This window comes from Tachyglossus aculeatus, chromosome 10 (assembly GCF_015852505.1).
Source record: "Tachyglossus aculeatus isolate mTacAcu1 chromosome 10, mTacAcu1.pri, whole genome shotgun sequence".
Classification (NCBI taxonomy): Eukaryota; Metazoa; Chordata; class Mammalia; order Monotremata; family Tachyglossidae; genus Tachyglossus; species Tachyglossus aculeatus.
The window spans coordinates 19,290,638-19,317,433 of record NC_052075.1 but is presented as its reverse complement, the minus strand read 5'-3'; the positions used below and the strand labels follow the sequence as shown (position 1 = coordinate 19,317,433).

Genomic DNA, 26,796 nt, shown 5'->3' with positions numbered 1-26,796 from the left:
GGTACCTCTAGAGGTAGCTCTGCCTTTCTGGGTGCTCTGAACTTGTACACGTAATCCAGAAGATCGTCCTCCTCTTCATCGTCCGAGAACTCTAACGCGTTCACGTCACCGCGGCCCGGCCCGGGCTTCGCTCCCCCCTCGTCCACGTCTTCCTCGAACACTTAGCGTCCGTTTAATGTCTACGCGCGGCGGGGACAGGGGCGGCAGGGAGAGATCAGAGTCCTTTCCCACGTGGAAAGGGAAGACGCGGCACCCAGCCGGCTGTTAGAAATCCCGGCCGGATTCCACACGGCACAATCCGAGCGTGGTTAGAGAATGGAAACGACCCCAACTCGTCTGGGATTTTTCTGCCCGTCGCGGATAATGGTGGGTCTCCGGTCGCCGCGGAATAGTGCGGAGTAACCATTATCGACCCCGGTACTCGATACATAGTTAGCGCTTAACCGGTAACGTTAAAAAACCCAGATTTTTTCACAATAACATAATTATCTGTGCTAGGATTGGGCTGACCTCGGCGTCGTGTCGGAGACGAGAGCCCAGTGGATTCCCAACTGAGGTTGCTGTGACAACATCAGCTTGGGTAGGGACTGTATATGTTTCCAGCTTGTACTTCCCAAGCGCTTAGTACAGTGCTCTGCACACAGTAAGCGCTCAATAAATACGATCGATTGATTGATTGACTGATTGATTGAGCAAAACACCGGGGTCATAAGCGGCATCACGCGAAGAAACCTGAAAAGATCTAGGCGTTGTGGCTACCTCGTTCGATTTGGAGAGGTCAGAAAGTCTGGGGCTCCAACTCCATTTATAGGGCAGGAAGAAAGGCAACGTGAACAACTGCAGACAGAGGCCTAAATTTAGATGTCCTTGAAGTACAGGCTGGGGCTGGCATCCATTTGGCAGATTAATCATCATCATCCATCGTGTTTATTGAGCGCTTACTGTGTGCAGAGCACTGTACTAAGCGCTTGGGAAGTCCAAGCTGGCAACATCTAGAGACAGTCCCTACCCAACAGTGGGCTCACACTCTAAAAGGGGGAGACAGAGAACAAAACCAAACATACTGACGAAATAAAATAAATAGAATAGATATGTACAAGTAAAATAGAGTAATAAATATGTACAAACATATATACGTATATACAGGTGCTGTGGGGAAGGGAAGGAGGTAAGATGCGGGGGATGGAGAGGGGGACGAGAGGGAGAGGAAGGAATTAATGAGTCCTTCTGCCTCATCTCTTGCTCCCTTGAGATGCTTTTTTGCCCGTTTCGCTACGGGGCGGGCGGGTGGGGAGGCAGAGGAAATACAAGGACAAGGAACGAGGAACAAGTCAGTTTGGCACCGAACTTGCATTTATTTTACTTGTACATATCTATTCTATCAGGTTGTCCCCGGGGGGGCTCACAGTCTTCATCCCCATTTTCCAGAGGAGGGAACTGAGGCCCTGAGAAGTTAAGTGACTTGCCCAAAGTCACACAGCTAATTGGCGGAGCCGGGATTTGAACCCACGACCTCTGACTCCAAAGCCCGGGCTCTTTCCCACTGTGCCGCGCTGCTTCTCACGATTAAGACCGTGAGCCCCACGTGGGACAACCTGATCACCTTGCATCCCCCGAGCGCTTAGAACAGTGCTTTGCACATAGTAAGCGCTGAACAAATATCACCTCGTATCCCCCGAGCGCTTAGAACAGTGCTTTGCACATAGTAAGCGCTGAACAAATATCACCTCGTATCCCCCGAGCGCTTAGAACAGTGCTTTGCACATAGTAAGCGCTGAACAAATATCATCGTTATTATTAAATTATGCTGAGAATGCGGATTGCATTTTTTTCCAGCGGGGTGAGGGGGGGAAGGGGAAGGGCTGGGGAAAAATTTATGTGAGGGAATCAATCAATCGTATTTATTGAGCGCTTACTGTGTGCAGAGCACTGTACTAAGCGCTCGGGAAGTACAAGTTGGCAACGTATAAAGACGGTTCCTACCCAACAGCAGGTTCACAGTCTAGATCGGGAGAGGGACGTCCCCGTTGGCCCGGACCGAAGCCCCAGACTCGTCCGACCCTTCCGCCCCTGCTCCTAAACTCTCCCAAAAATCCCGGGCTTCGCTTTGAATTCCGGGATGCACGGGACACAGCACACGGCTTCCAAACCAAACCAAACCAAACCAAAAACGACACACAACATGCGTGGCATTAGAGAGGAATTAGCTCCAAACTGCAAGATCGTTGTGGGCAGACCCCGCGCCTGCTAATTCTGTTGTGTCGTACTCTCCCGAGCGCTCAGCACAGTGTGCTACACACCTTAAGCGATCAATAAATACCACCGATTAACTGATCGCCCTGTAGCAGCAGAGTGTGATCGTCGTTTCACGGCCTTCCTGGCTGGCCAGCAGATGGAAATACAAGTGCACAATGGCTCAGCCGGCCTCTGATTTCCCTCTTCATCCCGGAGCACTGCTGTGCCTCGGTTCATTCTTTCAATCCTATCATTTATTGAGCGCTTCCTGTGCGCAGATCGCTGTACTGAGCGCTTGGGAGAGAACAACGCAACAATGAACAGACGCATTCCCCGCCCACGACGCGCTTACAGTCTAGCTCGGGCCTCCAAACGGTCCCGCGAAGAGGGATCGGCTCCGCTCCTTTCCTCCGGGCGGGATTCCCCACTCCCGTTCGGATGACATTGGATGCTTTTTAGACTGTGAGCCCACTGTTGGGTAGGGACCGTCTCTCTATGTTGCCAACTTGTACTTCCCAAGCGCTTAGTACAGTCCTCTGCACACAGTAAGCGCTCAATAAATACGATTGATTTTTTTCGAAACACATCTTCAGGGAAGCAGATTCCCCAACCCCCCCTCCTTGTTCAGCCAGTCCGCAGTCAGGAACTTTTATCTGCTTATTTTACAATATGGGGTACAATATAACAGAATTAAGCAGTTACTATATGCCACACACTGTATTAAGCACTGTACTCTATTTATTTTGTGATTTTGACACCTGTCTACGTGTTTTGTTTTGTGGTCTGTCTCCCCCTTCTAATAATAATAATAGCATTTATTAAGCGCTTACTGTGTGCAAAGCGCTTCTAGACTGTAAGCCCTTTGTTGCGTAGGGGCCATCTCTATATGTTGCCAACCTGTACTTCCCAAGCGCTTAGTACAGTGCTCTGCACACAGTAAGCGCTCAATAAATATGATTGAATGAATGACTTCCGGGAAGAGCGGAGGTGTGAAAGTCATCTAGCCCTGCCTCCCTCCATCTGATATTCCCTGAGCCCAAGCCCAGCTTCCTACTGAAGAGCCTGGAGGGCTGAATTAATAATAATAAGAATAATAATAATAATAACAATAATGGCATTTATTAAGCGCTTACTATCATCAAGCGTATTTATTGAGCGCTTACTGTGTGCAGAGCACTGTACTAAGCGCTTGGGAAGTACAAGTTGGCAACATGATAGGAATAATAACAATAATGGCATTTATTAAGCGCTTACTATCATCAGTCATATTTATTGAGCGCTTACTGTGTGCAGAGCACTGTACTAAGAGCTTGGGAAGTACAAGTTGGCAACATGATAGTAATAATAACAATAATGGCATTTATTAAGCGCTTACCATCATCAGTCGTATTTATTGAGCGCTTACTGTGTGCAGAGCACTGTACTAAGAGCTTGGGAAGTACAAGTTGGCAACATGATAGGAATAATAACAATAATGGCATTTATTAGGCGCTTACTATCAACAGTCGTATTTATTGAGCGCTTACTGTGTGCAGAGCACTGTACTAAGCGCTTGGGAAGTACAAGTTGGCAACATGATAGGAATAATAACAATAATGGCATTTATTAAGCGCTTACTATCATCAATCGTATTTATTGAGCGCTTACTATGTGCAAGGCACTGTTCTAAGCGTTTACCTTGAGCACCAGGCCCAGGGACCAGCCCATGCTCTCCTCACAGGCCCACGAGGGAAGCGCCTCACGACGCCGTTTCCGTGGTCAGATCCGGGAAAATAACTCTGGGCCCACCTCGTTCCGGGCAGGGAATGCGTCTACCGACTCTCCCAAGCGCTCAGTACAGCGCTCCACACTCGATAAATACCACCGGTCGACTGACCTTAGGAAATCATCGCACTCGGACGGTGAGCCCCGTGTGGGACAGGGACTGTGTCCACCCTGATTAACTTGCATCTCCCCCAGCTCTTAATGATAATAATTATGGTACTTGTGAGGCGCTTACTATGTGTCAAGCACTGTTTGGAGCATTGGGGGAGATGCAGGTTAATCAGATTGGGTGCAGTCCCCGTCCCACGTGGGGATCAGACTCTGAATCCCCATTTTACAGATGAGGCCCAGAGAAGCGGCTTGCCCGAGGTCACACAGCAGACAAGCGGTGGAGTCGGGACTAGAACTCAGGTCTTTCTGATTCCCAGGCACTAGCTCTATCCATCATCATAATAATAATAATAATGATGGCATTTATTAAGCGCTTACTATGCGCAAAGCACTGTTCTAAGCGCTGGGGAGTTTACAAGGTGATCAGGTTGTCCCACGGGGGGCTCCCGGTCTTAATCCCCATTTTACAGATGAGGGAACTGAGGCCCGGAGAAGTGACTTCCCCAAAGTCACCCAGCTGACAATTGGTGGAGCCGGGATTTGAACCCACGAACGCTGACTCCAAAGCCCGGGCTCTTTCCAGTGAGCCACGCTGCTTCTCTTCATCGTCATCATCGATCGTATTTATCGAGCGCTTCCTGGGTGCAGAGCACTGTACTAAGCGCTTGGGAAGTACAAGTTGGCAACATATAGAGACGGTCCCTACCCAACAGTGGGCTCACAGTCTAAAAGACTATCCATTATCCGCTTCCGCACTTGGAACAGTGCTGGGCCCAAAATGGGCACCTAAGGAATACCGTCGCCCGGCACAGAAGAACAAAAGCCAACTGAGGCTCTGCCAGGTGAGCGGAGGAGCAGCAGGAGGCTGCCTGGTTAGCAAAAAAACACACACACACGAAAAATTAATGGGTTAAAACCAGCCCGGAGACAGCGGCAAACGGCTCGGGCGGAAAGAGGCATGCGAACGTGGAACACTTACATCGCAGTCCCATAATATTGACATGGAGAAAAGAAAAGAACAAACCGTCAGGCCGGAGAACGATCAACACGCAAAGTCCTGGGGCTCTTAACGTTTCCCTCTCACCAACGCGGAACAATTTCCGTCCCTAATCCACACGACCGCACCGGGGCACCTCCAGGGCCCTAGGATGATTTCCCGGGGACGCGTTGACACATAACAATAATAATAATAATAATAATAATGATGATAATGTTGGTATTTGTTAAGCGCTTACTATGTGCAAAGCGCTGTTCTAAGCGCTGGGGTAGGTACAAGGTGATCAGGTTGTCCCACGGGGGGCTCACAGCCTTAATCCCCATTTTATAGATGAGGGAACTGAGGCCCAGAGAAGTGAAGTGACTTGCCCAAAGTCACCCAGCTGACAGGCGGCGGAGCCGGGATTTGAACCCATGGCCTCTGACTCCAAAGCCCGGGCTCTTTCCACTGAGCCACGTTGCCTCCCCACATCACTGCTAGTTGGCTGACTGACATATATATGTATAAATGTTTGTACATATTTATTACTCTATTTATTTATTTTACTTGTACATATCTATTCTATTTATTTCATTTTGTTGGTATGTTTGGTTTTGTTCTCTGTCTCCCCCTTTTAGACTGCGAGCCTGCTGTTGGGTAGGGACTGTCTCTATATGATGCCAGCTTGTACTTCCCAAGTGCTTAGTACAGTGCTCTGCATACAGTAAGCGCTCAATAAATACGATTGATTGATTGATTGATTGATTGACCCTCAGAGAGGCCACGCAAACCTGGCCGGGCTGGGAGAAGCAGCGTGGCTCAGTGGAGAAGAGCCCAGGCTTTTGAGTCAGAGGTCATGGGTTCAAACCCCGGCTCTGCCACTTGTCAGCTGTGTGACTTTGGGCAAGTCACTTAACTTCTCTGGGCCTCAGTTACCTCATCTGTAAAATGGGGATTGAGACTGTGAGCCCCATGTTGGACAACCTGATCACCTTGTAACCTCCCCAGCGCTTAGAACAGTGCTTTGCACATAGTAAGCGCTTAATAAATGTCATCATTATTATTATTGGGACTCAAACCCGTTTCTTCTGACTTCTGGGACCGAGATCACGCCTTACCTCTCTATGGGGGGGATGAGGGACAGGTGTCGGGCAGGGTGGTGGTTAGTCCGTGTGTGAGCCCACTGTTGGGTAGGGACTGTCCCTATATGTTGCCGATTTGTACTTCCCAAGCGCTTAGTACAGTGCTCTGCACATAGTAAGCGCTCAATAAATACGATTGATGATGATGAAAAAATATACATTCGACCATATTGAGAAGCAGCGTGGCTCAGCGGAAAGAGCCCGGGCTTGGGAGTCCGAGGTCGTGGGTTCGTATCCCGACTCCGCCGCACGTCGGCTGTGTGACTTTGAGCCAGTCACTTCACTTCTCTGGGCCTCAGTTCCCTCATCTGTACAATGGGGATTAAGATTGTGAGAATTACCTTGTAACCTCCCAGCGCTTAGAACAGTGCTTGGCACATAAAAAGCGCTTAACAAATACCATTTCTTTTAGACTGTGAGCCCAATGTTGGGTAGGGACTGTCTCTATATGTTGCCAATTTGTACTTCCCAAGCGCTTAGTACAGTGCTCTGCACACAGTAAGCGCTCAATAAATATGATTGATGATGATGATGATGATTTTCCACGGGGGTGCGTGGCCTCTTGAGGGTGTTGGCAAAAAGGCAGGAAAAAAGATGAAATCAGACACACACACACACCCCCACACATGGAAAGAGGGAAGGAGGGTGAGGCAAAGGTGACAGAAACATACACACGCAAACACACACAGCAAAGGAGGAAAAGGGGGCCAAAGTGCCAAAAACACACAGGGAAAGAGGAAAGGGGTGGGGCAGAGGTGACAATCAATCAATCCCTGGTATTTATGGAGTGCTTACTACTACTAATAATAATGATGGCATTTATTAAGCACTTACTACGTGCCAAGCACTGTTCTAAGCGCTGGGGAGGTTACAAGGTGATCAGGTTGTCCCACGGTGCGCTCAAAGTCTTCATCCCCATTTTACCGATGAGGGAATGAGGCCCAGAGAAGAAGTGACTTGCCCAAAGTCACACAGCTGACAATTGGCGGAGCCGGAATTTGAACCCATGACCTCTGACTCCAAAGCCCGGGCTCTTTTCCACTGAGCCACGCTGCTTCTCAAACATACTGAAACATACACACGCAAACACACATGGCAAAGGAGGAAAAGGGGGCCAAAGTGACAAAAACACACATCAACACACAGGGAAAGAGGAAAGGGGTGGGGCAGAGGTGACAATCAATCAATCCCTGGTATTTATGGAGTGCTTACTACTACTACTAATAATGATGGCATTGATTAAGCGCTTACTACGTGCAAAGCACTGTTCTAAGCGCTGGGGAGGTTACAAGTTGATCAGGTTGTCCCACGGTGCGCTCAAAGTCTTCATCCCCATTTTACCGATGAGGGAACTGAGGCCCAGAGAAGTGAAGTGACTTGCCCAAAGTCACACAGCTGGCAATTGGCGGAGTCAGGATTTGAACCCATGACCTCTGACTCCAAAGCCCGGGCTCTTTTCCACCGAGCCACGCTGCTTCTCTAATAATAACGATGGCATTTATTAAGCGCTTACTATGTGCAAAGCACTGTTCTAAGCGCTGGGGAGGTTACAAGGTGATCAGGTTGTCCGACGGGGGGCTCAGTCTTAATCCCCATTTTACAGGTGAGGTAACTGAGGCCCAGAGAAGTTAAGTGACTCGCCCAAAGTCACACAGCTGACAATTGGCGGAGCCGGGATTTGAACCCATGACCTCTGACTCCAAAGCCCGGGCTCTTTCCACTGAGCCGTGCTATGTGCACAGCACTGTTCTGAGCGCTTGGCAGAGTGCAATACGAGTCAGTGAGTCAATCGTATTTATCGAGCGCTTACTGTGTGCAGAGCACTGTACTAAGCGCTTGGGAAGTACAAGTTGGCAACATATAGAGACGGTCCCTACCCAACAGAGGGCTCACAGTCACCTCAGTTACCTCATCTGTAAAATGGGGAAATAGCGTGAGCCCCTCGTAGGACAACCTTTTTAAATTGTCTCTACCCCAGTGCTTGGCACATAATAAACGCTTAACAAATACCATAATTATTATTATTATTACTATTACAAGCACATCGGGTTGGACCTGGTCCCTGTCCTATGTGGAGCTCACAGTCATCATCAATCGTATTTACTGAGCGCTTACTATGTGCAGAGCACTGTACTAAGCGCTTGGGAAGTACAAGTTGGCAACATATAGAGACGGTCCCTACCCAACAGAGGGCTCACAGTTACCTCATCTGTAAAATGGGCAAAAAGCGTGAGCCCCTCGTAGGACAACCTTTTTAAACTGTCTCTACCCCAGTGCTTGGCACATAATAAACGCTTAACAAATACCATAATTATTACTATTACAAGCACATCGGGTTGGACCCGGTCCCTGTCCTATGTGGAGCTCACAGTCATCATCAATCGCATTTATTGAGCGCTTACTATGTGCAGAGCACTGTACTAAGCGCTTGGGAAGTACAAGTTGGCAACATATAGAGACGGTCCCTACCCAACAGAGGGCTCACAGTTACCTCATCTGTAAAATGGGCAAAAAGCGTGAGCCCCTCGTAGGACAACCTTTTTAAACTGTCTCGACCCCAGTGCTTGGCACATAATAAACACTTAACAAATACCATAATTATTACTATTACAAGCACATCGGGTTGGACCCGGTCCCTGTCCTATGTGGAGCTCACAGTCATCATCGATCGTATTTACTGAGCGCTTACTATGTGCAGAGCACTGTGCTAAGCGCTTGGGAAGTACAAATTGGCAACATATAGAGACGGTCCCTACCCAACAGAGGGCTCACAGTTACCTCATCTGTAAAATGGGCAAAAAGCGTGAGCCCCTCGTAGGACAACCTTTTTAAACCATCTCGACCCCAGTGCTTGGCACATAAACGCTTAAACAAATACCATAATTATTACTATTACAAGCACATCGGGTTGGACCCGGTCCCTGTCCTATGTGGAGCTCACAGTCATCATCAATCGCATTTATTGAGCGCTTACTATGTGCAGAGCACTGTACTAAGCGCTTGGGAAGTACAAACTGGCAACATATAGAGACGGTCCCTACCCAACAGTGGGCTCACAGTCTAAAAGACAGTCTCCACCCCCATTTTACAGAGGAGGTAGCTGAGGCTCAGAGAAGGGAAGCAACTTGACCCAGCGGCCAAGTGGTGGAGCCGGGATTAGAACCCAGGTCCTTCTGGCTCCCAAGCCCGGGCTCTACAGAGCCCAGGGACCCGAGGCGATCTTACCCCGCGGGTTGCCAGTGGGCCTCTTTCCCACAGTTTATTTTATTGTCCGTCTCCCCCGTGGATTTGCAGCTCCTCGTGGGCAGGGACGGTGCCTACCGCCTGTACCGCGGTCTTCTGAGCTCTTACCCAGTGCTCTGCACGCAGTCAACGCCCGGTAAGTACCACCGATTGACGGGCGGCTCGACGGAGTCACAATGCGGTTGAGACTCGGTGGTCCGGCGTGGTTGGCGGCGGGTGGTCTCGAGGGTCCGTCTTGCTCAGGCCCTGAGGGCGGGGGGGCTAGTTAGCGCAGCTGAGGTGAGGATGGGGGGACGGCGACGGGAGTTGCCCAGGGGTCGGTCAAGCCGCTGGTTAGCTCAGCACCCTCGCTGGGGCCACACAGTTAGGAAACCCCGGGGGGAACTCAGGTTAAAGGCAAAACCACGGCCGGCTGTGTGATGGGCGCCCCCCGACCGCGTGGTCCTCTGGGTCCCCAGGATGGTAGGATGAACGACTGTGCTGGGTAGGGACTGTCTCTATATGTTGCCAATTTGTACTTCCCAAGCGCTTGGTACAGCGCTCTGCACATAGTAAGCGCTCGATAAATACGATTGATGATGATGAAAGGCCCGCCGGGGGGCCTTTAAAGTACCTCCCCTCCCTGAAATCCCTCCAGAAACCATCGCGGGCTTCTGTTCCTTCCGTCACACGGCCCGGGGCCCTTTGAGGACGGCGTGGCTGGCGCTCGACGATAATAATGATGACGATGGTACTCGTTAAGCACTTACTAGGGGCCAAGCACCGTTCTGAGTGCTGGGGTGAATCAGATGGGACGCCGTCCCCGTCCCACACGGGGCTCCCGCTTTAAGTAGGAAGATTTAATCCCCGTTTTACGGATGAGGGAACCGGGGCACCGAGAAGTGGCGCCATTTGCCCAGGGTTGCGCTGCGGAGCCGGAATTAGAACCCAGGACCTGGGACTCCCGGGGCCGTGCTCCTTCCAGCAGGCCACGCTGCTTTTTAGCCAGCGGGCTCGTCTGTCTCCCGGAGGGCCAGAACCGTTGGCCGGACTTGACTAGCTCCGCTGGTCCCTGGGGGGGTCTCTCAGAAGGGGTGCAGGGACTGAGAGCCCCCCAGCCCCTCCCGAGGCCGTGAGGACCACGCGGCCACGGCCCCCGCCCGGGGGGCCGGCGACCCCGGGAAGCTGTTCACGGCACTCCGCGGAGGGTGGGGGTCCAGGAGACCCCCGACTCACCTTTCTGGGTCCTACAGGCCGAACAGCAGGTACACGCTGCCAACGGAGCCAACCGTCAGTCGGGGGAGGCCAAAATGTTGGGGAGAAGGTGCGGGGTTGCGGGGAGGAGGGGGACGGGGAGACCCGGGGGCAGGTGTACCTCATAATTCAGCCCCTCACCTCCCCAACTGCTGGAGACCTTTTCATAGGGCACTGCAGAAGTGGGGGGAAAGGGGCACCCTGTTACACTCTGTGGTTTTTTCCTAAAAAAAAAAAATACAGAAATGGGGGTGCAACACCCGGTTTTTTAAAATTGTACGGTATTTGCTAAGTGCTTTCTGTGTGCAATAATAATAATAATAATAATGATGATGATGGTGATGGCATTTGCTAAGCGCTTACTCTGTGCAGAGCACTGTTCTAAGCGCTGGGGGGGATACAAGGCGATTAAGTTGTCCCACTGGGGGCTCACAGTCTTAATCCCTATTTTACAGAGGCGCAGAGAAGTTAAGTGACTTGCCCAAGGTCACACAACAGACGTGTGGCAGAGCTGGGATTCGAACCCATGACCTCTGACTCCAAAGCCCGCGCTCTTTCCACTGAGCCACGCTGCTTCTCTATATAATTATTATATAATAATAATAGCATTTATTAAGCACTTACTATGTGCAGAGCACTGTTCTAAGCGCTGTACTAAGTACTGGGGTAGACACAAGGCCATCAGGTTGGCCACAGTCCCTGTCCCACATGGAACTCACAGTATCAATCCCCATTTTACAGATAAGGTCACTGAGGCGCGGAAGTCAAGTGACTTCCCCAAGGTCACATGGCAGACATAGAGACTGTAAGCCCGTTGTGGGCAGGGACGGTCTTTATTGCTGAATTGTACTTTCCAAGAGCTCAGAGCGGTGCTCGACACACCGTAAGCGCTCAATAAATACGACTGGAAAAAAAAAGATCCCACAGCAGACAAGTGGTGGGGTCAGGATTAGAACCCAGGGCCTTCTGATTCCCAGGCCTGGGCCCTAACCACTGGGCCACGCTGCTTCTCTGGTCCTCGGGGCCTGGTTACTCAGTAGCTTTGTGCCAAGATCGGTCTCCAGCTTCCCTCTAGACTGCCGTGGGCACGGAATGTGCCTACCGACTCCGTATGCCGCACTCTCCCAAGCGCTCAGTACGGTCTCTGCACGCAATAAGCGCTCAATAAATACCCTCGGCGGCCTGGTTACTCAGTAGCTTGTGCCGAGATCGGTCTCCAGCTTCGCTCTAGACTGCCGTGGGCACAGAACGGGCCTATCGACTCGTATGCCGCACTCTCCCAAGCGCTCAGTACGGTCTCTGCACGCAATAAGCGCTCAATAAATACCCTCGGCGGCCTGGTTACTCAGTAGCTTGTGCCCAGATCGGTCCAGCTTCCCTCTAGACTGCAGTGGGAACGGAACGGGCCTAACGACTCCGTATGCCGCGCTCTCCCAAGCGCTTAGTACGGTCTCTGCACGCAATAAGCGCTCAATAAATACCCTCGGTGGCCTGGTTACTCGGTAGCTTGTGCCGAGATCGGTCTCCAGCTTCCCTCTAGACTGCCGTGGGCACGGAACGGGCCTGTCGACTCCGTATGCCGCGCTCTCCCAAGCGCTCAGTACGGTCTCTGCACGCAATAAGCGCTCAATAAATACCCTCGGCGGCCTGGTTACTCGGTAGCTTGTGCCGAGATCGGTCTCCAGCTTCCCTCTAGACTGCCGTGGGCACGGAACGGGCCTATCGACTCCATACGCCGCGCTCTCCCAAGCGCTCAGTACGGTCTCTGCACGCAATAAGCGCTCAATAAATACCCTCGGCGGCCTGGTTACTCAGTAGCTTGTGACAAGATCGGTCTCCAGCTTCCCTCTAGACTGCCGTGGGCACGGAACGGGCCTATCGACTCCGTATGCCACGCTCTCCCAAGCGCTCAGTACGGTCTCTGCACGCAATAAGCGCTCAATAAATACCCTCGGCGGCCTGGTTACTCAGTAGCTTGTGCCGAGATCGGTCTCCAGCTTCCCTCTAGACTGCCGTGGGCATGGAACGGGCCTATCGACTCCGTATGCCGCGCTCTCCCAAGCGCTCAGTACGGTCTCTGCACGCCATAAGCGCTCAATAAACACCCTCGGTGGCCTGCCGGGGGGCATTATTAGAGCGGTCCCCCCCACTGGGCCACGAGAGGTGTCCCCCAGTCCGGGGGGATTTTCCTCACCATAAAAGGTGACGATCTACACCCTGACATCCGACCACAAAGCTGCGGTCCCTCGCCGTCCCCTTCCCCCTGGCCATACGTCCATCTGTTGTCGCAGATTAACGCTGTGAGCTCAGCTCTTCCACATTTCCCCACCCCAGCCCCAGCCCCATGGTAGTTACACCCCATTCCTCCTCACCACTGCTTCCCCTATCTATAATTGCTTTTTACATAATAATAATAATAATAATGGCATTTATTAAGCGCTTTCTATATGCAAAGCACTGTTCTAAGCTCTCTCCCCCTTTTAGACTGTGAGCCCACTGCTGGGTAGGGACTGTCTCTCGATGTTGCCAATTTGGACTTCCCAAGCGCTTAGTCCAGTGCTCTGCACATAGTAAGCGCTCAATAAATACGACTGATAATGATGATGGGGAGGTTACAAGGTGATCAGGTTGTCCCACGGGGGGCTCCCGGTCTTAATCCCCATTTTCCAGATGAGGTCACCGAGGCCCAGAGAAGTGAAGTGACTTGCCCAAAGTCACCCAGCTGGTAATTGGCAGAGCCGGGATTCGAACCCATGACCTCTGACTCCAAAGCCCGGGCTCTTCCCACTGAGCCACGCTGCTTCTCTCCCCCTGGAGCCTGTAAGCTCCTTGAAGGCAGCGATTGGGTCTTCCGACTCCGTTGTACTGGCCTCTCCCAAGCGCTTAAGTACGGTGCTCTGATAAATGCCGTTGACTGATGTACTGAGCGACGGCCAGAAAACCCCGCCGATGGCACTCGGAATAGTAATAATTATGTTGCCAACTTGTACTTCCCAAGCGCTTAGTACAGTGCTCTGCACACAGTAAGCGCTCAATAAATACGATTGATGATGATGATAACGGTGGCATTTGTCAAGCGCTTCCAGTGTGCCGGGCACTGTACTAAGCGCCGGGGTGGATACAAGCAAATCGAGCTGGAGGCAGCCTCTGCCCCTCGAGGGGCTCGCAGACTCAATCCCCATTTTCCAGGTGAGGGAACCGAGGCCCAGAGACATGAAGTGACTTACCCAAGGTCACCCAGAGATTAGGACCCAGGACCCTCCGACTCCCGAGTCTTTGCGCTATCCACGATGCTTCGAAATAATAACAATAATGATGATGGCATTTGTTAAGCGCTTACTATGTGCAAAGCACTGTTCTAAGCGCTGGGGAAATGTGGGCTGGCTGCTGTTTTTACCACCACCTGCGGTACCGGAGCGGGTCCGTTCCACTAACCCTCTCCCAGGCTTCCCCAGGGGCAGTTCCTAGCGGGAGGGGACGGGGGAGAGGGGGCAGGGGGCGACTACTACTACCTTCTCTTGAACTGTCTGACCGCCACTCTCCGGCAGCTGCAAAGTTAAAACCGACCAGGGGGCCGGCTGGCGGAAACCCCCCGTGCGGCTCCTCGTTGTACGTAACGACTGGGTTTCATCGGACTCTCCCAAGCGCTTAGTACGACGTTCTGTGCACGGTAAGCGCTCAATAAATAGAAAAGCAGCGTGGCTCGGACCTGGGTTCTACTCCCGGCCCCGCAACCCACCCGCCGCGTGACCTCGGGCAAGGCTGTAAACCTGGTGTGGGCGGGGATTACCTCTCGCCATTTCCGAATCGTACTTTCCAAGCGCGCAGTACGGTGCTCTGCACACGGCAGGCGTGCAATAAACGCGCCTGAATGAAGGCACGAAGGCCACTTCGCTTCTCTGGGCCTCGGTCCCCTCGTCTGTAAAATGGGGGTTAAGGCCGTGGGCTCCGCGTGGGTCGGGGACAGCGTCCAACCTGGCTGACCTGTATCTACCCCAGGGTTTAGAAGGGTGCCCGGCACACAGTACGCGCTTAACAAGTACCGGAATTATTAATAAATGCCATTGACCGACTGAGGCCCTGGCCAGCAACCCCGTTCCAGGGATTGAAGCGTATATGTTGCCAATTTGTACTTCCCAAGTGCTGAGTCCAGTGCTCTGCACATAGTAAGCGCTCAATAAATACGATTGATGATGATGATCTTGGTGCCCAGGGGAGGCGGAGGAAGGGTTGGGGAGAGAGAAAACCTTTCTCCCGAGAAGGCCGGCGAAGAGCTCTTAAATCGCGGGGCCCTGCTTCTGGCTGGGGACGCCACGCTCCCCCTCGCTCTGCTGAAAGTATGAGGCGAGGCCCTTCCATACCATTTATGTCTAAAAAGTCAGCGGGGCCGCAGCCGGCTCTGGCCAGCGGCACACAGTGCCTGGAAGGGGGCCAGAAGCAGACCACGCTCTTCCTCCACTCTCCCTGACCCCCGGGGCGGGCCGGCCCCCGGCTCGGATGAAGATCTGCGGCTTCCCAAGTAAGCGCTTCATCATCATCATCATCAGTCGGATTTATTGAGCGCTTACTATGTGCAGAGCAGTGTACTGAGCGCTTGGGAAGTACAAACTGGCAACACATACAGACGGTCCCTACCCAACAGTGGGCTCACGGTCTAAAAGGGGGAGATGGAGAACAAAACCAAACATACCAACAAAATAAAATAAATAGGATAGATATGGACAAGTAAAATAAATAGAGTAATAAATATGTACAACCATAGGAAGGTACGCTAGAATTAGTGTGGCTTAGTGGGCAGAGCACGCGGCTAGGAGTCAGAAGGAGTCTAACCCGGGCTACGCCACTTGTGTGACCTGGGGCGAGTCACTTCTACACTTCTCCGGGCCTCAGTGACCTCAGCTGGAAAATGGGGATTGAGACCGTGAGCCCTATGCGTGGAAGGGACTGGGTCCAACCTGATTAGCTTGTATCTAGCCCAGCGCTTAGAACAGTGCCTGGCACATAGTCAGTGCTTAACAAATACCTTAAAAAAAAAAGGGGAGTCAATTCCTACCTCTTCATATTTGTTAGCATGTTTGGTTTTGTCTCCCCCTTTTAGACTGTGAGCCCACTGCTGGGAAGGAACCGTCTCTATATGTTGCCAACTTGTACTTCCCAAGCGCTTAGTACAGTGCTCTGCACACAGTAAGCGCTCAATAAATACGATTGATGATGATGATGATGATCTGAATCTCCAGCTCCTCCTTTTTGTGCACGTAAACAGTCACGGGGTTCTTTCATGCTCTTTCCCCCTGTACGTTTTTGTTTTAGTGATATTTCGGGATTGGCGTCTGTCCGGTTTTATTTACCACGTTAAGCTGGAAGCTTCTCGAGGGCAGGGGCGGTGCCTCGTTAGTAAACTCCACGGGCCCGAATCCGGTTCTCCGCCGCATTCAGCCCAAAAGACAACGTGGACTGACGGAGGCCAGACTCTTCCAGACAAGGCCCTGCTGAGAGCTCACCTCCTCCAGGAGGCCTTCTCAGACTGAGCCCCTTCCTTCCTCTCCATCCCCCTCATCTTACCTCCTTCCCTTCCCCACAGTACCTGTATATATGTATATATGTTTGTACATATTTATTACTCTATTTATTTATTTATTTTACTTGTACATATCTATTCTATTTATTTTATTTTGTTAGTATGTTTGGTTTTGTTCTCTGTCTCCCCCTTTTAGACTGTGAGCCCACTGTTGGGTAGGGACTGTCTCTATATGTTGCCAATTTGTACTTCCCAAGTGCTTAGTACAGTGCTCTGCACATAGTAAGCGCTCAATAAATACAATTGATGATGATGATGATGATGATGAACACTGTCAGGATTGCAAGGGAAGCACCGTGGCCTAACGGAAAGGGCACGGGCTAGGGAGACTCCTGGCTCTGCCACCTGCCTGCTGCGGGACCTTGGAAAAATTGCTTCACTTTCCCGGGACTCAGTTTCATCATCTGTACCTCGGGGATACAATACCTGTTCTCCCTCCTATTTAGACTCCGAGCCCCGAGCGGGACAGGGGCTGCGCCCGATCCGATTATCCCGGCACAGAGTACGTGCTGAGCAAATACCGCAGTTATTACTATTATTGCAAGTGATACCAACAGATGCACAGTCCAAGTCCCAGAGGGGTGGGGGGAAAAAAGCCAGCTCTCCTCTGGCTGATTTATTTTTGCCTGTTATAACTCCAGTGATGCTAGCTTTTAAGGGGAGACTTTAGGTGGATTTTCCAAGAAGGAACTTGGAAAGGTTCTTCTCTCACAGTGCTAAAATGCACAGGAGCAAGGTAACGCAGAGCGTTAATGATACTGAACGCTGCCTTTCCCGGAGCAGGGAACAATTTCCCTCTAAACTTCCAGTGGCCCAAACCCAGGGTCAGTTTCCTCAGAAAGGAAGAGGCCTCGAGCTTTGCATTTCAGTGGCCCTTTTTATAGCCACAGGCTATAAGAGGAGCTGAGAAACATTCTTCGGTTGGGAAAAATGAGGCACGAAGCAATGACAGGTCTCTCGGGTCACCGGGAAGGAGCGTGGCCCAGTGGATGGAGCCCAGGCTTGGGAGTCAGAAGGACCTGGGTTCTAATCCCGGCTCCCCCACTCGTCTCCTGTGTGACCTCGGTCGAGTCGCTTCGCTTCTCTGGGCCTCACTTACCTCATCTGTAAAAGGGGGATTACAACTGTGAGTCCCTGTGGGACTCGACTGTGTCCGACTTGATTAGCTTGAGTCTACCCCAGTGCTTAGTATCTTGACCCATTGTAAGTGTTTAAAAAATACCTTTTAAAAAACGGGAAGGGACAGCATTGAAAGAAACGGAGTCGAAGTCTCCCAATTCCTGAGGGTTTCCTTTAACCCAACCCTGTCTGCCTAAGGAAATCAAAGTCTCGGAGTATTTTACGGACAAGAAACATAATATCTGCTGCTGGGTAATTCCTCAGAGATGTAAACCCTCAGAGAGAAGTAACATGAGAGCCTGTTCCCAGATACACACAAAAGTCAAGTCTGCCAACACTCTAGCTTCTCCTTTCCAAGCAAACGAGTAAACTCGGGAGTGAAAAATAACCCAGAGAATCAAAAATGCTATTTCATTTCTCTTTGGGCTCTCCACAGCTCCTTCCCTCCCTCCTGCCTCCCAGAGGGTTTTCCTCTATGCCCCACACATGTTCCAACTCTTCATCGTTTAGGGAATGGATTATCTGGCCCCTTGGCTTTTTTTTCTTTCTCCCCTTGCCGGTCTTTGGGCCATTTCACTGCTCTTTTTTCCAGGGATTGGGCTGGGCTTACTGAGAAGCGGTGTGGTCTAGTGGCAAGAGCAAGGCCCTGGAAGTTAGAGGACCCGGGTTCTAATCCCGGCTCAGCCACTCGCCTGCTGTGTGACCTTGACTTCTCTGTGCCTCAGTTCCCTCATCTGTAAAATGGGGGTGAAGACCGTGAGTCCTATATGGGACAGGGACTGTGTCCAACCTGATTAGCTTGTATCCACCCTAGCTCTACGTAAAGTGTCCGGCATCCAGTGAGTTCTTAACAAATGTCATTAAAAAAAAAGGACAGGGAGAGGAGGCGGAGGTTCAGATGCGAGAAATTTGTTCCTCGCAAGCTCTTTGGAGAAAAGTCTGACAGGACAGAAGGCTGAAGCTGTTTGCTAAAGTGAGATTTGGAGGGATTATCCGTGGCTTCCGTTTAGCTGTGCCTGATCTTGGAGGGTGTTCTGAAGGCGTACCCTTCATGTCTAAGAATTGGAGAGGGGAAAGAAGCAAGTAAATCTAAATCTGAGTCTACCACGAGCTCCTCCTCTTACAGCTCCCTCGACCGGAGCCCCTAACACACGCTTCAAATCAGTCCCTTGGCAGAGGCTCTTGAGAGTTCTCTTTGAGATCACGATCCCCTACTTTCCCGTTCTGTGGGGTGGCGGGGATCTGCTTTAATTTGAACTGGAAGCCCAGCGGATAGGGATGGCATCCAGGGCCCGATGAAAGCAGGGGCTCGCGGGTGGCCAGGAGTGGTGGGGAGTTACCCAGCCATGCCCAAAAGGGCACTTCCCGACCCTACCAAAATGGCAACCGCCCGAGACGTTACGAAGACGGTGCCCAGTACAGACCTCCCCCAAATGGCCACGGCGCCTGAGTGGCATCGAATACGGTGGGATGGCCCAGGAGTTGGCCTGGAGTCCCCGCTGCTCAACATCCCACCCCTCTCCTGGCTTTTTCTGATCCCATGCTGGAGCAACGTGACCATTTTTCATCTCTCTGCTCTCTAGAGGAACGGGTGTTGGAATTTGGGGGGGAGGCCCTGTCCTTGGAACTCAGGTCCAGCCCCCAAGCGCCGCCCTGGGATCCCCCCTGCGCCCCCCGGCTCGGTCACCCGCTGAGCACGGGCCCGGGGACGAGGAGGCCTCCCGCCCAGCCTTCCCATCGAACGGGTGATTCGCCAGCAGGTACGACCGTGACCCATTCCCCAAGGGAGCATTTCTGCTCCTCTCTCCCCTGATGAGCTCAGAAACGCACGCCAAACGCCACAGTGGCTTCGGATGAGGTGCCCACTGCCTGGGGATCTGTTCTGCAGACTTAACAAGCTGATCTGATGCCAACTGATACCGAGAGACACCGAGAACCTCAACCGCCTGGATCCGAGACATCCTGGTGGCAACCTCTTTAGGTTGCCTCAGCCAGCCCAGGCTCTCTGGCCACCGGCTCCCCACTGGGCTCAGCTGTTCCGATCGTTCCTTCTGCTTCTCTTCCAAACCATCGGGCAAGGGTGAGATGCCACGTAAGACACACAACTCTTTGGGTAGCTCTTCCAGAATCTCCCCCGGACCTGCCAGCTAAAACACCCCACCCTGGCCAGAGTCCTGCTAGCCCGCAGTCCACCTGGCCCGGTGACGGCGAGTCCTGCGTACTCACAGTCCACCGGGCCTGGAGGTGGCAAGTCCCGCATACCAATGATCCACTTGGCCCGGTGGTGGCAAGTACTACCTACCCATAATCTACCTGGTCCGGCAGGTGGGTACAGGTTGGGAGTAGGTAGGTACATCTACGGGTGTAAAATCTGTAAGTTTCTAACCCCAGCTTCTCTCGCCCATCTTCAGAGTCCTTAAATCCCAGTGCGTGTGGTTCACTTCGGTTCGCATGTGTGGGCACCAGCCCCCCGGGATGGGACCCGCTTCTGCTTCTGTGCCTCCACTAGTGCCCTGCAAGGTGCTGGTGCAGCGGGTACGCGTTGTTAGGAAGGGAAGGGCAGAAGGGGGACATGAAGACGCATAAAGGGACGAGGAAAAGGGGAGGCCCGGCGGCCCGGCCCACGCCTACCTGAACTGCCGGCACTTTCAGACATGCTTCTGGACATCTTGGACAGGCTCTGTTTGCTGCCGGTCCTTCCGGCTGCCGGAGGAGTTGGGGCGGGGGCGGCGGCGGGCACCCCGTCGGCGCGGATGGTGGTGAGGTCCTGCATGCTGAAGCTCCGCAGTCGCTCCGAGAGGGCTCCCTGTCCCTGCACCCGACACACAGGAGAGAGACGCGTCAGGAGACCGGCCACTTCCCAGCGTCCTGTCCCAACCTCCGCGTTCCTGGGAAAATTTCCCCTTAGGACAGGACTGTGTCTTCCTCTTCTCTTTACCACCCCAAGGCACTCGGGGGAGGATTCGACAACAGGTGCTCCTTGCGAACTGAATGTCTGTTTCCCAGGATGGTGAAGCCGGAAACAGAGACCTGTTGTCTTTTAATCTTAGGAAACAGGGACCTTTTGCCTTTTAATCTTATCTGTTAAGTGCTTACGGTGTGCAGAGCACTGTACTAAGCGCTTAGAAAGTACAATTCAGCAATAAAGAGAGACAATCCCTGCCCTCTGTGGGCTTACAGCCTAGAAGGGGGGAAGAAGTGCTTACGGTGTGCAGAGCACTGTACTAAGCGCTTAGAAAGTACAATTCAGCAATAAAGTGAGACAATCCCTGCCCTCTGCGGGCTTACAGCCTAGAAGGGGGGAAGAAAAGTAAACAGGCACCAATATAAACAAAATTATAGATCTATACACATGAAAATGAGTAAACAGGCACTAATATAAATAAATGGAATTATAGATTTGTACATAGATACACAAGTGTTGTGGGGCGGGGAGGAGGGTAGAGCAAACGGAGCAAGTTGGGGTGATGGGAAGGGGAGGGGAAGCTGAGGAAAAGGGGAGCTTAGTCAGGGAAGGCCTCTTGGAAGAGGTGAGCCTTCGGTAGGGCTTTGAAGGGGGGAAGTGTGACTGTTTGAAAATGAATCAAGGGGAAGAGGGAGAGAATACTGAATAAAAATGACAAGGCTTTCACCGCCGACGTAACATCAGGGAAAGAAGAGTGGACTCTAAAGACTGGAAGGCAAAATGAGTTAGCCTTGGTCAAATGAGAAAAGAAGAAACACGAACGACTTTCAAATGCACCTAAAAGTGACTGTAGAGAAAACCCAGAACCATTAATGTGATAGATGAGATCCAAATTAGACTTCAGAGAAGGTAATGTACGATACTGTCTCTGTACAAGTAAAAGAATATAAAGGGATGTGAATGACTAGACAGAAAGCTCCTTGAGAGGAGGGAACGGGTCTACCAATCCTGTTTCATCGTATTCTCCCAAATGTTTAGTACAGTGCTCTGCACACAGTTAGTACTCAAAAATACAACTGACTGATTGATTGAGAAGCGAAAGGACATCTGGAGAATACGAACAGATCAATCGATAATCGACAGTTATTGAGTGCTCGGTCTTTGCCGAGCACTGCTCTAAGCGCTTGGGAGAGTACAACAGACTTGGTAGATCCGAGCCCTGCACTCAGAGAGCTTACAATCCAGTAGAGGAGACAGACGCTAAAATGAATAGCGGGTACAGGGAGGCAACAGAGTTTAAAGACATATATACATATGAGTACTTTAAACGATAATCTGCTAACAGATATCAACCAGATTGGCATTGATAGAATCAATCGATCGATCTTATTTGTGGAGTGCTTGCTGGGTTCAGAGCACCTACTAAGTGTTTGGGACGGTACAATAAAAATAGAGTTGGTAGTCACGTTCTCCGTCTGTCATGAGCTTACAGTCTACAGGGTTTGGTTTTGTTCTCTGTCTCCCCTTTTTAGACTGTGAGCCCACTGTTGGGTAGGGACCGTCTCTATATGTTGCCAACTTGTACTTCCCAAGCGCTTAGTACAGTGCTCTGCACATGGTAAGCGCTCAATAAATACGATTGATTGATTGATAGAGGGGGAAATGGACAGTAATATAAATACATTAACGACCCCCTGGCCCGGAATGCCCTCCCTCCGCACATCCGCCAAGCTAGCTCTCTTCCTCCCTTCAAAGCCCTACTGAGAGCTCACCTCCTCCAAGAGGCCTTCCCAGACTGAGCCCCCTTTCTCCTCTCCCCCTCCCCACCCCCCCGCCCCACCTCCTTCCCCTCCCCACAGCACCCGTATATATGTTTGTACGGATTTATTACTCTATTTTACTTGTACCTATTTACTATTCTATTTATTTTGTTAATGATGTGCATCTAGCTTTAATTCTATTTGTTCTGACGACTTGACACCTGTCCACATGTTTTGTTTTGTTGTCTGTCTCCCCCTTCTAGCCCGTGAGCCCGCTGTTGGGTAGGGACCGTCTCTCTATGTTGCCAACTTGGACTTCCCGAGCGCTTAGTACAGTGCTCTGCACACAGTAAGCACTCCATAAACACGACTGAATGAATACAGAAGTGCTGTGGAGCTGCGGGGGAGGTGAATAAAGGGTGCAAATCCAAATGCAAGGATGACGTAGAAGGGAGTGGGAGAAGAAGAAATAAGGGCTTAGTTAGGGAGAGAAGCAGCTCTTTCGATGGAAAGAGCCCGGGCTTTGGAGTCAGGGGTCATGGGTTCAAATCCCGGCTCCGCCAATTGTCAGCTGGGTGACTTCGGGCACTTCTCTGTGCCTCAGTTACCTCATCTGTGAAATGGGGATTAAGAGGGTGAGCCCCCCGTGGGACAACCTGATCTCCTTGTAACCGTCCCAGCGCTTAATAATGCCATTATTATTATTATTATTATTATTATTATTATTAAGACCTCTTGGAGGATATGTGCTTTGAAAATGGTTTTGAAGGTGAGGAAAGTGATCGTCTGTCAGATGTAGACTGTGAGCCCACTGTCGGGTAGGGACTGTCTCTATTTGTTGCCAATTTGTACTTCCCAAGCGCTTAGTACAGTGCTCTGCACATAGTAAGCGCTCAATAAATACGATTGACGATGATGATGATATGAAGAGGGAGGGCGTTCCCACGCCAGAGGCAGGACACGGGAGAGAGGTTGGCGGCGAAAAAGCGGAAACTGAGGTATAGCGAGGAGGCTGGCATTAGAGGAGCGAAGCGTCGAGCTGGGTTGTAGTAGGAGGGTAGCGAGGTGATTGCTTTAAAGCCAGCGGTGAGGAGTCTGACGCAGAGGCGGATGGGCAACCACTGGAAGTTCGGGACGAGTGGGGAGACGTGGCCCGAAAAAGATTCAGACTTAAAGGAATCTGCAAATTCGCTGAGCAATACACCGACTTTCTGTAAGAGCACGGAGAACTGAAAGGGAACCGGAGGACTGGAAACCTTCCTTCGCCCCACCACCCCTGACTCCCCCAAAATAACACAGCTCTCAAGAGAAAAAGAAAAGATATTCTCGTAAATACGGAAGCAACGGAGTACTGGATGATACGTCATTGAAAACCGTTGGGGAAACAGAAGACGGGACTCGTGAATGATAACATAGTACTGACCTATCGAGAACATCAAGCTCTCAAAATTGTATTTATTGAGTGCTTTCGGCGTGCGGAGCGCTATACTAAGCGCCTGGGAGAGGTACACCGTGGCTCAGTGGAAAGAGCATGGGCTTGAGAGTCAGAGGTCATGGGTTCTAAACCCGGCTCCGCCACTTGCCAGCTGTGTGACCTTGGGCAAGTCACTTCACTTCTCTGTGCCTCAGACACCTCGTCTGGAAAATGGGGATGAAGACTGTGAGCCCCATGTGGGACAACCTGATTACCTTGTATCTCCCCCAGCGCTTAGAACAGTGCTTGGCACATAGTAAGCGCTTAACAAATAGTATTATTATTATTATTGTCATCATTATTATTATTATTACAGTGTAACCAGACTTGGTGGACACATTCCCTACCCACAACGAGCTTACAACATAGAGAAGCAACGTGGCTCAGTGGAAAAGAGCCCGGGCTTTGGAGTCAGAGGTCATGGGTTCAAATCCCGGCTCCGCCAATTGTCAGCTGGGTGACTCTGGGCAAGTCACTTAACTTCTCTGGGCCTCAGTTACCTCATCTGTAAAATGGGGATTAAGACTGTGAGCCCCCCATGGGACAACCTGATTACCTTGTAACCTCCCCAGCGCCCATCTTACCTCCTTCCCTTCCCCACAGCACCTGTATATATGTTTGTACACATTTATTACTCTATTTATTTATTTATTTTACTTGTACATATCTATTCTATTTATTTTATTTTGTTAGTATGTTTGGTTTTGTTCTCTGTCTCCCCCTTTTAGACTGTGAGCCCACTGTTGGGTAGGGACTGTCTCTAGATGTTGCCAACTTGTACTTCCCAAGCGCTTAGTACAGTGCTCTGCACACAGTGAGCGCTCAATAAATACGATTGATGATGTTTTGTTTTGTTGTCTGTCTCCCCCTTCTAGACTGTGAGCCCGTTGTTGGGTAGGGACCATCTCTGTATGTTGCCCACTTGTACTTCCCAAGCCCTTAGTACAGTGCTCTGCACACAGTAAGTGCTCAATAAATACGACCGAATGAATAAATGACATCATTATTATTATTATTAAGGCAAGCTTAACTTGACTTTGTTAGCACATAGTATACGCTCAATAAATTTGATTGATGGATTGATTCTTTAAGCGAGTGGCAAGATGAAAACAGAACACACAAGGAAACCAGCACATTTTAACGTCAGCAAAGCACTCAGTGTGTTGTCATGATCTCTCCCTTCACAGAATGTATCTAAATTGGTTTTGGACTTTCCCCTGGGCCCAGGCTGGAGGGTAAGAAAAGAAAGGGATGGTAAAGAGTTTCATTTCCAGCCAGGTCAGTTCTATATTAGGTGTAAGCTCATAGAGGGCAGGGAGCGTGCCTGGCTAATTCCGTTGTATTGTAGCAATAATGATAATAATAATTATGGAATTTGTTAAACACTTACTATGTGCCAGGCACATACCGTCCCAAGTGCTTAATACAGGTTTCTGCACATCGTAAGTGCTCAATAAATACCAAGGATCGACTGACTGATTGAGGACCATCTCCGATGTCCACGCAAGACCAGTGAAAGCGAAAGAGACCTTCCTAACATAATCAAAAGCAATCCAGGGGAATCATTCGGGTGTTTCACGTGTGAAGATGAAAAATCCACTGGATGGCTAGTCCACAAGAGAGGGCAAATTCTGAAAATCCTAACATAAACATTGTTATTGAGAATAACATCCTGATACCCTGCAAGTCAATGAAGTCTCGCCCCATCTCTACTCTGAACCATAAGACCTTCCTTAGTTTCAACCCTAACTTTAGCCCTAGTCTTATCCTAGTCTTACCCCAATTTGATTAAATGACTGATGCTTTGGGGTTGCAAGAGATTTATCACCAGTCAAACAACAGGACAGACTGTTTTAGACTGTGAGCCCACTTTTTAGACTGTGAGCCCACTGTTGGGTAGGGACTGTCTCTATATGTTGCCATCTTGTACTTCCCAAGCGCTTAGTACAGTGCTCTGCACACAGTAAGCGCTCAATAAATACGATTGATTGATTGATTGATTGACAGAACAGTTACCTCAGGGACCCACAAATGAATTACTGGCCTCAGGTTCAGAGAGCGGTTGTGTACGTAAATGGGTGATGCACAGATCACCGCTAAAGATTTGCCTCATCTGACAATTCATTTAATATTCCGTAAGGGTGGAGTCGGCAAAAAAGTCGGCGTTTTAATTTGCAAAAGACGTCGGTTTGGGAGGCACAAACGAACAGCTGAATGGACCAAAAAAAAAAAAAACAAAAACTGGGCAAATGGGCTAGAGAAGTCAGGGGAATGATTACGGAAATTACCAAATGAGATTCAACACGGAATAATAGTCAAAGCATTGGAGGAAAATGGTCCCTAGTTACAGCTAATAAGCGGGTCCCAAAGTGGCATGTAGCTGTGAGCCTGAAATGCGACTGACTTAAAAAAGAGAAAAGGACTGTGTTGTCTTGGGCTCTGTAGCCAAGGACATCACAACAAAGATGGTGACAATGGGCACACAACCCAGAGACGTGACTCCCGGCTTCGAGCGGACGGAAACGGTCGAGGCAAAACAGAAGACGATTCTTCAGTAAGAACGACCGTGTGCTGGAGCTAGATTAATTGGGAAAATAATTCAATCTAGTATTAAGTAGTTGAAAAGTGATCGCCATTCAGGACACCGATCCTCTTTCCCTGAGAGATACCTGGGTGAGAGGTGTGATAACTTCCCATTTTCAGGTGAAAACACTGAGGGTCTGGAAGGATCAGTCATCTACCCAAGATCATCAGTCATCTACCCAAGATCTACCCCCCCATCCTACCTCCTTCCCTTCCCCACAGCACCTGCATATATGTATATACGTTTGTACATATTTATTACTCTATTTATTTTACTTGTACATATCTATTCTATTTATTTTATTTTGTTAGTATGTTTGGTTTTGTTCTCTGTCTCCCCCTTTTAGACTGTGAGCCCACTGTTGGGTAGGGACTGTCTCTACGTGTTGCCAATTTGTACTTCCCAAGCGCTTAGTACAGTGCTCTGCACATAGTAAGCGCTCAATAAATACGACTGATGATGATGATGATGAGAGGTGTGATAACTTCCCATTTTCAGGTGAAAACACTGAGGGTCTAGAAGGATCAGTCATCTACCCAAGATCATCAGTCATCTACTCAAGATCTACCCCCCCATCCTACCTCCTTCCCTTCCCCACAGCACCTGTATATATGTATATATGTTTGTACATATTTATTACTCTATTTATTTATTTTACTTGCACATATCTAT

General features: G+C 50.4%; 1 protein-coding gene across 1 annotated transcript in view; it reads right to left on the bottom strand.

The window, feature by feature from the left end:
- The window catches only part of REEP1 (receptor accessory protein 1), a 107,363-nt gene that overhangs the window by 2,262 nt on the left and 78,305 nt on the right, over positions 1–26,796 (bottom strand). Inside the window, exons 7-9 of the mRNA XM_038752479.1 lie at positions 20,033–20,213; positions 10,687–10,722; positions 6–160 (exon numbers count right to left, since the gene is read on the bottom strand). Coding sequence (XP_038608407.1) covers positions 6–160; positions 10,687–10,722; positions 20,033–20,213 — 372 coding nt within the window. The remainder of the gene's footprint in view (positions 1–5; positions 161–10,686; positions 10,723–20,032; positions 20,214–26,796) is intronic.